The sequence below is a fragment of the Otolemur garnettii genome, unplaced genomic scaffold, assembly GCF_000181295.1.
Source record: "Otolemur garnettii isolate 467f Iridium unplaced genomic scaffold, OtoGar3 scaffold00010, whole genome shotgun sequence".
In the NCBI taxonomy this organism is placed as follows: domain Eukaryota; kingdom Metazoa; phylum Chordata; class Mammalia; order Primates; family Galagidae; genus Otolemur; species Otolemur garnettii.
The window spans coordinates 36,414,677-36,427,384 of NW_003852405.1; the positions used below are offsets into that span (position 1 = coordinate 36,414,677).

At 42.2% G+C, this 12,708-nt stretch overlaps 2 protein-coding genes across 2 annotated transcripts in view; one reads left to right on the forward strand and one right to left on the reverse strand.

Moving 5' to 3' along the window:
• IL23R (interleukin 23 receptor) overlaps window positions 1-4,660 on the reverse strand; it is a 43,648-nt gene extending 38,988 nt beyond the window's left edge. Inside the window, exons 1-2 of the mRNA XM_012801638.1 lie at window positions 4,588-4,660; window positions 446-742 (exon numbers count right to left, since the gene is read on the reverse strand). Coding sequence (XP_012657092.1) covers window positions 446-742; window positions 4,588-4,660 — 370 coding nt within the window. The remainder of the gene's footprint in view (window positions 1-445; window positions 743-4,587) is intronic.
• Window positions 4,661-11,942: 7,282 nt separating this feature from the next.
• The window catches only part of CUNH1orf141 (chromosome unknown C1orf141 homolog), a 23,996-nt gene continuing 23,230 nt past the window's right edge, over window positions 11,943-12,708 (forward strand). The window contains exon 1 of the mRNA XM_023509888.1: window positions 11,943-12,061. The gene's annotated coding sequence lies outside the window, so the exon portion shown is untranslated. The remainder of the gene's footprint in view (window positions 12,062-12,708) is intronic.

Here is a 12,708-nt window from a genome sequence, read left to right on the forward strand (position 1 = left end):
TATTTCCTTACTTTTTGGCCAAGTCAGTGGTGAAAATTTGTTTTGTGAATGCATTGACAATGTTTTAAAATTCACATCAACAATTCATTTCTCTGTCTTTCTTCGAAGTGTCAAAAGATCTAGGAATACTGAGCTCCCATACATGCTGGATCTGAGCAGGGGCTGCCCTCAAAGTTCCCCTGTGAGCTTTCCTCTCTGCCCGGGTCCCACCAGCCTCCCTAATTCACCAAGTTCACCAGCCTGGCCCAGAGACAGTTGAGTTGGCACCTCCCATATCATATCAATCTAAGAAGTGAACTATAGCGATTTCACTCTATTTTTACGTTTGATCTTAGCCAAAAGTCCAAGAAGTGATAATTTTACTCTCTATTTAGACAAGACTGGTAATCACCAGTGAATGGTTAGACTGGCTTCTATCTATACTTGATTGGGCCCCAACACTTACATCCAGAAGAAATGTCTTCTCCGCATATCAGCGTCTCTCCAAAACGCCCGGGACACTCAGCAGTGCAGTACACAGAGGCGTGGGGCTCCAGGAAGTTTGTATACCAAAGTCGAGCTGTTGTTTTATTAATCCTGGTGATGTGAAATCTTTCTCTAATGCCGTTTTTATAAAAATAAATTTTCCTTGGTTGGCAGTTCTTAATTGTTGCTTGGCAGTATATAGAGATATTTGTGCCCATCTTAAAAATTGTGGCCGGTTCTACCCAGATGTGGCCAGAGCAGTTAATACTTGTAATTCCTGGAAATAAATGGATATAATAATAAATTCTATGTAAAACATTGAAACAAGAGATTCAGAACAATATCCTATCACATTTAAAAGTTATCATTTCCTATTAATTAAATGATTTCCACTGGAAAAAAGGTTTTAGGACTAAGGGTATATTTTCATTGATTAGTTTATTTGAGTATGTTCTATTAATGTTCAACAGCATGACACAGGACTGGAGTCAGCCTCAAAGCTTCTCTGTCTAAAGAGCAAATACAGGCAGGTGGCAGTGGCTCACGCATATAATCCCAGCACTCTACAAGGCTGAAGCAGGAGGGCTGCTTGAGCTCAGGAGTTCGAGACCAGCCTGAGCCAGAGTGAGACTCCTATCTCTACCAAAAAACAGAAAAAATAATTTTAAAAAAACAGCCAAGCATCATGGTGGGTACCCCCAGCTACTCAGGAGGCTTCATCAAGTAGATAACGTGAGCCCAGGAGTCTGAGGTTGCAGTGAGCTATGATGACACCACTGTACTTTACCTGGGGCAACAGAGGGATATTCTGTCTCAGGAAAAAAAGAAAAAGAAAGAGAAAGGGAAAATATAATTACCTCTCCAACTTTACATGGGAGAATTGAGGAATTATGAAGCCACGTCATTTTGTAAAGGCAAGATTAGAAATATTGCTGGACATTGAAAAATCTGGTCTCCAACTGGCTCCAGATATTCAACCTACCTTTTGTTCATTTTTAGGTAAAAATTACTTTTATCAGAAAATTATGAATATAATGAATAAAATTGTTTTTATATCTTGTCAGTGATAAAAATTTAGTGCTAGATAATTATACTGAAAAATTTATCATTAATGTAATAATACAAGAAATGTAAACACTATTGTTTTAAAAAATCCAAAACAACATATTTAATGCACGCTTGATGTTAGAAAGAAGTGAATAGATGGATGAAATGATAATCTCTGTGTTGAAGTAATTTTTAATTTTTTAAAATTATATATTTCTGTGTTTTAAAAATTATATAATCGTGGATGGCATCTGGGCTCAGTGGGTAGGGCGCCTGCCATATATACCGAGGGTGGCTGGTTTGAACCTGGCCCCAACCAAACTGCAACAAAAAAATAGCCTGGCGTTGGGGTGGGCACCTGTGGTCCCAGCTACTCCAGAGGCTGAGGCAAGAGAATCGCCTAAGACCAGGAGTTGGAGGTTGCTGTGAGCTGTGACAGCACAGCACTCTACTGAGGGTGATAAAGTGAGACTCTGTCTCTAAAAAAAAAAATAAATAAAAAGTAAAAAAATAAAAATTATATAATGAATGTATTATTTTTATAATCAACATTTTAAAATCATTTTTATAAACTCAAACTATAATGCCATATAAAATTAATGAAATAAAATTTACATCAAAGAAAACATGTGAAAGGCTCTGTTAAATTTATTATAGGCTTTTTCTAAAAATACCTTGTATTAAAATATCTTTAAAGCTTATGGAAGTAGTGATAATTTGTGTGCATGTGTGTGTGTGTGTGAGAGAGAGAGAGACTGAGTCTCACTCTGAGCCCTGGGTAGATTGCCCTGGCATCATATCTCCCATCAACCTCAAACTCCTGGGCTCAAGCAATCCTCTTGCCTCAGACTCCCGAGTAGCTGGGATTACAGGTGCCCACCACAATGCCTGGCTAGTTTTTCTTCTGTTGTTAGTAGAGACAAGGTCTTGTTCTTGCTCAGGGTAGTCTTGAACCCCTGGGCTCACAACCTCAAACTCCTGGGCTTAAGCAATCCTCCTGCCTCAGCCTCCTGAGTAGCCAGGACTACAGGTGCTGGCCACAATACCCAGCTATTTTTAGAGATGGGGTCTTGCTCTAGCTCATGCTGGTCTTGAACTCCTGAACTCAAGCAATCCACCCGCCTCAGCCTCCCAGAGTGCTAGAATTACAGGCATGAGCCACCACGCCCAGCCACAAAACCAGAGGTGAGTATTTGATTTTAGAAAGTCTTTATCTTTGGAACAAAGATACAAGCTCAAAGAATTCATTTTCTGCATAATAGAAATATAATAAAATATTTCTATTCATATAATGGACATTTATATGTAAATTGCACTCTGGGAGGCGGAGGCCAGAGGATCACTTGAAGTCAGGAATTTGAGACCTCTGACCTCTGAACAAGAGGGAGACTCCATGTCTACTAAAAATAGAAAGATAAAAAAAAATAGCCCGGCCTGGTATAGTTGGCCCCTTACTCCCAGCTACCAGGGAGGCAGAGGCAGGAGGATCACTTGAGCCTAGGAGCTGAAGCTTGGGGTTGAGCTATAATGATGCCCCTGCATTCTTGCTGGGGCAACGAACAAGACTCAAAAAAAAGAAAGAAAAAGTCAACAACGTCAGAAATCTTCAAGTTCAGACAAATGTTCTGACTTTCCAAAAATGGAAAGAGGAAGAACCCTGGAAATTCTGGACTACTGAGCTTCCCAACATTCAGGAGTAAGCCAGTGGTTTTTTAATACATAGAAAAAAAAAATCAGTGATCAATAGAAGTCAACATAGATTATATAAGAATAAGTCATACAAAAATGTAAATTTCCCTTCTTTCTAGGGCTTTAGATTGGTTAGCACTGCTAACCATAGTCTATTTTTTAATTTTGTGTTGAAAAGGAATTACAACACTCTACTAGAAAACTTGGGAAAATATACTCTGGATGAAGTTAAAAACATTCATCACAGATTAAATGACAAAATATAAAATAATTTCTAACGGACACTGGGAAGGTCTCCAATACCAAGTCACAAGTGCTTGTCCCATTCCCCCGTGCTTATCACTTCAGTGTATAAACAGAAATCTCATTTATCATTTTGCATATTTCAAGAAGCTGGGAAAGATAGATTGTGCTTTATCTAAACCCCTAAACCATCTTGGATAGCCGGTGACCTGAGTCAGGAAGTATCTAACAACCCCTTGCTGGAGGAGTCCCGTTCGGATGATGGGGCTACATCTGGATCTCAGCGTCACTGAGTTCCAACCTATAGAGGCTGCTTTGGCTTTTTCCAGTATTCTCAGTAAGCTGGTCTGCAAAACTTCCTTCCAGAACCCTGTCTTGGTGTTGTCTCCCAGTAATTGAGTCTCTGCCGAGGACACTACTGTCCCCACCAAAAACTCCCAAATGCCAATTGCTATCCTGCGTGGACTTTCTACCACCCCCTTCCTGGATTCCTCAGAATCACCTGTGCCTGCCTCTCAAGACTCCTGCACAGGCCCACATGTCTGTGAGAGCTGTGAGATAGAAATAGTTAAGGGTACAGACTCTCTGTGAGGGCCTGGCACATATTAACCATCAAGAAATTAAATGCCGGTGTTTGATAGATTCTTTTGTAACAATTACATGAGATACACAGAAATCGAGAAATGTGAAATCTGTGCAGATGGAAACAGATGGCCGTCCCAGAAACAGTGATAAGCCGAGCACGTTGAAGCTGGCGGAGGTGAATCGGAAAGGATGCTGCCCTCTGTCCTGGAAGTGAAATAGTGGACCATAAAACAGTCTGTCTCAAAACTTCCACAGTAACTACACATAATTGTTTAAAGACAGAACACGACAGCTCAATGTAATGAGTTCCAATGACAGAGCAGTTGTACCTTAAAGAGCTGTCCAGCAGGAATAGTAAAAAAAAGAATCCTGTATTAGGAGAGAGATTTGACCATTTTTATTTCTTTCTATGTAGCTTTTATGCATATATAATTTGTTCCAATCTCATAGTTTTTGTATTCTTCGAAGGTTCTCCTAGCATAATGCCTTAAAAATAATAATCACTCAACATTCTATTTGTTGATTAAATGGTAGAAATAGACATGCAAAATACGACACCTGCGTGACACCAGGTGAGGAGCACATGAAGGGCGACTACGGCGGCGTCCCACTGCGGAGCGGCCCGGGCCATGTCGGGAGGCAAGAGGACAGCCTTTGCTTCCCTCTAGAAAAGAACATTAAAAGTATTTAAGTCACAATACTTTGATAAAATAATAAAAGGCATTACCTCTTCCACCTAACAGTTATTGTCTTTGAAAGGAAGGAAACAAACAGGGCAAAGGAATGTCACTGGTGCATTGAGCTGAAGGAATAAAGCAATGAATTAAATGTTGTACTCTTCCAAAATCACTACAAGTCTGGGCACTGTGGCTCCAGACAACCTTCTGGGAGGCCGAGTCAGGAAAATCCCTTGAGCTCAGGAGTTTGAGGCCAACCTGAGTGAGAATGAGACCCCGACCTCTACTAAAAATTGAAAAACTAGCCAGGTGTTGTGGTAGGCACCTGTGGTCACACCTGCTTGAGAGGCTGAGACAGGACGACTACTTGAGCCCAGGAGTTTGGGGTTGCTGTGAGCTAGGCTGATGCCCCGGCACTCTAGCCTGGGGAAACAGAGTGAGTGATTCTGTCTCCAAAAAAACCCAACTCTATGAATTACTAGGATATTTGACCCTATTAAAGTATCATTCCTCCTAATTTAGTCTCTCTCATCAGAAACCTCCTCTTTCTAAGCTAACTTCTGATGATGAATTCTTCTCCTGACCAGAGTTATGTACACAGCACATTCTAGGACTATCAGTCCTTGATGAGCAAGACTTGGAAAAGCCAAATACTTCAGAACTCCTGGAGAAAACAGATTCAAAATGAAGAAAAGTGCCAGAAGAGTGAGGCATATGCGCTATTACCAGGTGAGCATATGGAAAGCCTTCCATCTGTAGAGGGCATGAGGAAAACATGTCACAGAAATTCCAAACAATGCTGTCAGGAGTCTACAACTGGAGTTATGGCATTCAATTAATCAATTAATTACATTATTGAGTTACTCAAAAATCCATATTAATCAGTTATTTTTATCTGTTTAATAAAACCCGCACTTTTCATATAAAGTTTTTCATATAAAACTCTACAACAGAACACAGCTTGTGGTTTATCAAATGGCATAAAATATCTAATAACATTTTAAAAACTGGGGTTCCCATGGCTCAGGAATGGAGGGACCCTTTCGTAAGCTTTTTAGCCATAGTAGATCTTCTCTTGATAAGAGGCCACACAAGCCTAAAATGTTCCTAGTTAGGAGGTAACTACTCACCTGTAGAACACATGCAGTAATTATTATTTAACGTGATGCCAAACAGTAATATAGATTCAGGGCCCATCAGTAACCACAGTGTAAAATACCATGGGGACTCGCAGGAGAAAACAAGTTGGCTCATGCATTGCCAAAAGGAAATACAGGAGCCTCTAAGTGGGGGGACACCGACGGTTCTCTCCGTACCTGTCCACCTGTCCGGAGCACATCCTACCCCGTGCAGCCAGGCTGCACCCGCTGGCCGGGTCCTGTCTCTCTCCCCACTGCTGCACGCGGTGATCACTTCAGAGTTTCAGCTCTGAGGCAGATGGAAACGTCAGCAGAGCCCTGACCTACATTTCTCATTCTTGAAGAGAAACTCACACTGTCCAATTCAAAATGACTGGCTCTTAGGTATATTTGGGAAAACCCAGATAACTGAAACTCAGCTGCTTTGTCAGTGTTTTTTTTTTTTTCAGCTTGCTTTAAAATTATTTGTCTTATCAAAGAGGTAGAACGTATATACATGCTTGATTTGTCAAAATCTTTGACGCCAAAAATTATAATACTTAGTTTTCATTCACAACCAGTGTTGATATTAATTATCTATCTTTTTTTTTTTTTTTTTTTGGCCGGGGCTGTGTTTGAACTAGCCACCTCCTGTATATGGGGCCGATGCTCTACTCCTTTGAGCCATAGGCGTTGCCCTAAATATCTATCTTTAAAAATTGTTTTTAGCTTTATTGAGATATAATTAGCAAATAAAGTTATGTGATTTCCTGGTGTACAATGTGATGAGACATGGTGTTTATGTACTTTGCAAAATAATGATTACATTCAGGTTAGTTAATAAATCTCTCACCTCACCTGGGCACCCTTTGTTTTGTTTTGTAGTGAGAACATTTAAGCAAATTTCAAGTGTACTGTACAAATCACGCGTGTTCCCTGTGGTCACCGTGCTGTGTTTGAGATCTCGTGTGACAACTGCAAGTTCGCCCTCTTTGACTGACAACTCCCCTTCCCACTCCTCCACTCCTGGTAACCACCATCCCATTTTCTGTTTTTATGAGCACAGCTATTTTAACTTTCACAAGATTATGCAATATTTGTCTTTCTCTTTCTAATTCATTTCACTTAGTGTACTGTCCTCAAGTTTCACTCACATTGTCACAAATGGCAAAATCTCCTTATTTTTCATGGGGTGAATAATATTCCATTATCTTATATGGAATACAAATGTCCATTAATAGACACTTTTTTTCCATGCTCTGGCTATTGTGGTTAATGCTACAATGCCTATGGGGGTGCAGATTTCATGTGGGGTTCTGTGTCCAGAGGAGGAAGTGCTGGGCCACATGTGAAGTGAGAGGTCCTGGAACTCACCAGATGGCCAAAGCGAGCATTTCCGAGGTGATATTGCCTAACTGCCTAATGATATTTGGCAATGAGGTATTAGCCCTGTGTCCAGGATGAGCTTGTGAATGCAATTGTCCTACCTCATAGGTACAACCAAATCAGTAGAAGGACACCCAAAGGATTTAGAAGGGGAGCTGGAGAGAATACCAGTCATTTTACAATTAATGACAATTTGTCCATATTTAATTTTTCATTTAGTTCAAAGATAATAATGGTATTTGTTATTAACTCTTAATTAAACTTAATTTATAGGGCTTTTAAATTATTATCATAAATAGGAAGAAACGTGAGTATAACACACGAAGTGAATACAGGAGGATGGCTATAATGATTAGCATTTATAATCATTTGGGGGCAGCAGCTGAGTTAGGGAAACAACTGTCCTCTTACTAAAAAGAAAAAGACCTTCCAGTTTCTATAAGCAATGTCAATGCAAAAGAGACAAATCTGGCCTTTGTAGAAGCAAAAAGGAAGGAAACAGGCAAAGTAAGAAAGTGTCTTGAGCATTAACCAGTGAGTCCCACTGCCCTGGAATAGTGATTTCATGAATCTGTGTATGTGTCACGTTGGGCAGGAGTTAGGGGAGAATCAGAGTGTTCGAGAAAGGGTCTGAAAACCCACCTCCAACGTGCGAAGGGCACATTTGGGGGAAGCTGTTTTGCAGCTATTATCATGAGCTATTTGGTGTCATTTCACGTCATTATTATTTTAGTTTGGTTTGGTTTAGTTTCTAGCTTTAGTTTGTCATCTCAGCCTTGGTGCACTGCCACCAAGTGGTGGGAGGGCCTGTGAAGAAAGTAAGAGGCCATATTCTCCCAGCATTTCACCCTTAAAACTGCTTGTCACTGGGCGGGACACAGTGGCTCACAGCTGTAATCTGGAGCTAGGAGGGTCCCCTGAGCTCAGGAGCTCAAGACCAGCCTGAACAAGATGAAGATCCTGTCTTTACCAAAAATAAAACATTAGCTGGGTGTCCTGGCAGGCACCTGTAGTCCCAGCTACTCAGGAGACTAAGGCAGGAGGATCAGGATCACTTAAACCCAGGAGTTTGAGGTTGCTGTGATCAAGACTGAGGCATGGCACTCTAACCTAGGCGACAGAGCAAGACTCTGTCTCAAAACAAATAAAACAAAAAAACCTACTGACCTTTCCAAAACTGCATTTTATTCTACTTAAGCTACACACACACATACATCCACACACATACATACACACATATGTACATACACGCATGCATACACACACACACATATATATACATACATGCATACATACACACACACATATATACATACACGCATACATACATACACACACATATATACATACATGCATACATATATACACACATATACATACATGCATACATACACACACACCTACATACACAGACACACATACATATATACACACACATACATCCACACACATACATACATACACACATACATGCACACACACATATATACATACACGCATACATACATACACACACACCTACATACACAGACACACATACATACACACATACAGACATACATATACACATACACACACATACACACATACATTCATACACACTCATGCACATACATACACACGCATAATTATTTATTATTGGTCCCTCTGACAAATTCTGCTGGCAGAGGGACAAAATGCTCTCTTCTGTAATCTGGAGAGGACAGAAGGGGGTGGAGAATCATAGGCTTTTCACGACTTTTGAGTGACTAAATGAATATTTGAATACTTTATAAATCAAGTATAGCAATTGTATAGTAAAGAATTTATAGAAGAGAAGCTCTTGCCCAAAAAGAAAGTCTGGCCTTTGCCCTGGGCTTCTGGGATGGAATCTTGGGGTGGGTGCTGGGACTGTTATGCCCTGGAGGAAGGTCTTTGTGTGCCTGTGGGGTGTAGCTCTGCTAAAAACTCTGCACCTGGAGCTCAGGTCAGCGTCCCTGGTCCCCAGCACCCTGTGTGTTACCTCACAGCAGTGCTGGGAGGGCAGCTGGCCTGACTCCACAGCAAGAGGACAGAAACCTCTGCGGGTCCAAGCTGTTGGACTCTGCACAGGCTCCATGAGCTGCTTTTCTTGGCTGACTTTAATCTGTGTCTTTTCCCTGTGGTTAACCATAATCCTTAATATAAGAAATAGCTTCCTGTGAGTTCTGTGCACCTTTCTAGCAAATTATGGAATCTGAGAGTTTTACTTCAGGTTCTGAGAACCTTCTGAACTCAGTGCTAGAAGTAAGAGCCATTTTGGGAATGTGCCCACTGGCTTTGTAGCTAGCCTACTCTCCTTGAAGCAGGAAAAAGTCTGCAGATTTTACCTCCTTTGCTTTTCAATAAAATGTAGTTAACATTTTAAGTAATCTGTATACTTTTGAATAAAACATTCATGAGGCTCTTTTACCCAGTGTTTACCCATAATAGGTTCATGGACTCATTCAATAAATATCCATTGAATTTAATGGAAAGCAATTAAAGTACGTAGGAAAGAATCCATTTAACTTGTTTCTTATATACATGTTACCAAATATTTTTATTAAAGTGAAAACTCTCTGTATTGTATTAATACTGTACTTACTAATTATATGATGTTGGGAAAATCATACAATTTCTGAGAGTTTGATTCTGAACATTTTTAAAATTAAATATAATACCTTTTTCAAAGATACTAATTAAGGATTAATGAAAATGAAGGAAAAAATAAATATATAAAATATGTTGGCTAAGTGCCCAGAGCTCAGTGGTTAGGGCACAGACCATGTACATGGAGGCAGGCAGGTTCCAACCCTGCCCAGGCCTGCTAAACAATGACAACTACAACAAAAAAATACCTGGGCCTTGTGTCTGGCACCTGCCATCCCAGCTTCTTGGAAGGCTGAGTCAAGAGAGACGCTTAAGCCCAAGTTTGAGGTTGAGGTTGCTGTGAGCTGTGACGCCAAGGCATTTTACCGAGGGTGACACAGTAAGACTCCGTCTCAAAAAAAAAAAAAAAAAAAAAAACCTTTAGCCTTACATGTGGCATAAAGTATACGCTCCATAAATATTAGCTGAGATAATATTCTAAGAATTTCATATAAAATCTATGCCTTACAAATTTTATTGGCTAAAGATTTATGATAACATTAAAATGGACATTTCTTAATGCAGTCCTCCTTTATTTAAGAAGCTAATTTCACTCCTGTGTAAATTCATGAGCTGAAGGCGTTGTAAGGGTTTTAACCACTGTCTTCTACACAAATCATCCTCCTTGAATGTATATGGCCGTAAAACTATGATTGAAGCAAACTGCCTTGTTCTTTTTATTTGCATTTCTTAAATTTTAAATTTATAAACTAAGTTGATGCCACTGTTTGCATGCATTGATTATGAATAGCAATTTCTGGGCAAACTGTGATTCTACAAAGCTAAAGACACATTTTTTCCCTAAAATTTCTGCCACGGCCACTACCATGGTCTTGTGATGATTAATGCTGCTTCCTAACGCTTTTTCTCTATTTTGGGGCATCAAGAAGGTACATTCATGAAATTCTTACCAACATGACTCTTGACTAAAAATTTAACTAAAGTTGTAGAAATTCCCCACCATTCTACTAAACACAAGCTGTTTTCCAGCTGGTCATTTTTAGATTATGACTCTGTGGCATGTGAGCGCTGCGCGTGTGTCCACGTCTCCTGTGCAGCTTGTACTATAATACAAGGGTGTCTTGCTAACCTCAGGGGTGCTTTCCTAGTCTTGGGAATAAGAACGGACAATCTTTTTTATGTCCTAAGTCATGAAATCAATCTTCCATCAAATGTCCAATTACAAACTGTGGACTTCAAGCTGCAAGGGCAAAGTCTTAAGCTTCTTCATGAATCCGGCATTTCCAGGCAGGTACCAGGGAAAGGAGGAGTTAAGGGGACCCACCCAAAGTCCCCGCTCCCTGTTCTTTTCACTTAATCCTCTCCCTTGCCCCCTCTCTCCTTCCACCCTTCAGCATAATCGGGTTTACACCCCAAAGGATTTGGGGCATCACTTTGGCTTTCAGGGACAGAAGTCTGTGGGAGGAGCACCCCCCCCCCCCGCCCAGCGAGATAGAGGGTTCCTTAGGTAGGAAACCCGCGAATCTGTCTAATCTGTCTCTATGGACGTGGGACGCGTTGTTAGGGGCCTGGGGGTGGGGGGTGGGGAGTGACCGCGGGGCTGGGCGGGGACGGGAGCAGACAGTTTGATTTCCGAGACTCAGGCGTGGGAAAGATTCGAATGGAGGTGGGAGGCGAAATAGGGAAAACGTCGTTTTATTAAAACAGGTGGGGTTTTTTTGGGGGGGGAGGGAGGTTATTGTTGTTGGTTCTGTTTTTGTCCGGCGAGTCCCAGAACTTTCTCCAGCGGGTTAGGGTTGGGGGTGAGGGAGTGGGGGCGGGGCGCCGGCGGGGGTGAGGGGCTCGGAGAGGCGCTGGCAGGTGCTCGGGGCCAGGTGGGGGCGGGGCGCGTCCGGGTTCGCTGAAAACCCCTTTGTCTCTTCTGAGCGTCACTCGCTTCCTCAGTTTACCCCAGGGCTGGCTTCCGGTCAGCCCCTGTGCCGGGCTCCGGCGGATTTCGGAGGTGGCGGAGCATTGTCACCTGACCGGTCGCTCGTCGTAACGCTCCTGACGGCGACCACGTCGCAGTTGTAACATTTCTCCCATTCCTCCTCGGTGCAACCACAAGCTGGCGACAGCAAATTATGGTAAAGGTTGAAAAGGAAGCGCTCTCCCTCAATCGTACAGCGACAAGGAGGGGACGAGAAAATACGCCGCGTGGGTCTAAGTGCGTGGGTCAGGTTTACAGTTGATCTTTTAAAGGTGCGTTTAAATCAGTCCTCCCGGGCTGTGGCTGCGTCTCACTTTGCTAGGGCTGCTGTAACAAAACTCGCAGACTGGGTGGCTGAACAACAGACGTTTATTCTCCCAGTCTGGAGGCTAAAAGTTGGAGCTCAAGGTGTGGGCAGAGCTGAGTTTTTCTGAGCCCTCTCTCCCTGGCCGGCAGGTGGCTGCCTTCTCCCTGGCCGGCAGGTGGCTGCCTTCTCCCTGGCCGGCAGGTGGCTGCCTTCTCGGTGTCTTTCCAAGGTCGCACTTCCTCCCATTGTGGCACCAGCCGGGTGGGACTGGGCCCCAGCCTGACAACCCCATTTTAACTGTCTCCTCAAATACAATCACATTCCGAGGCACCGGAGGTGAGAAATGTGGTGGGGGACATAACTCAGCCTGTAACATGGACCATTTATCAACACTTCAGATTCACAGAGAAAGGAGGATTCTCTTACGTCTGGTTGGAACGCAACACCCAGCAGTAATTCAGCCGGTCGTGTCTCATTTTAAGCACAAATTAATCATTTAACAACGCAGGGAGCCTGGCTGTGGTCTCAGGGCAGGCGCTAGTGGGCTGTGTTGGATCAAAGTATGAGGCAGAGGCCTTGTCTTCAAGAGTAAATGTTTGAGGCTCGGCGCCT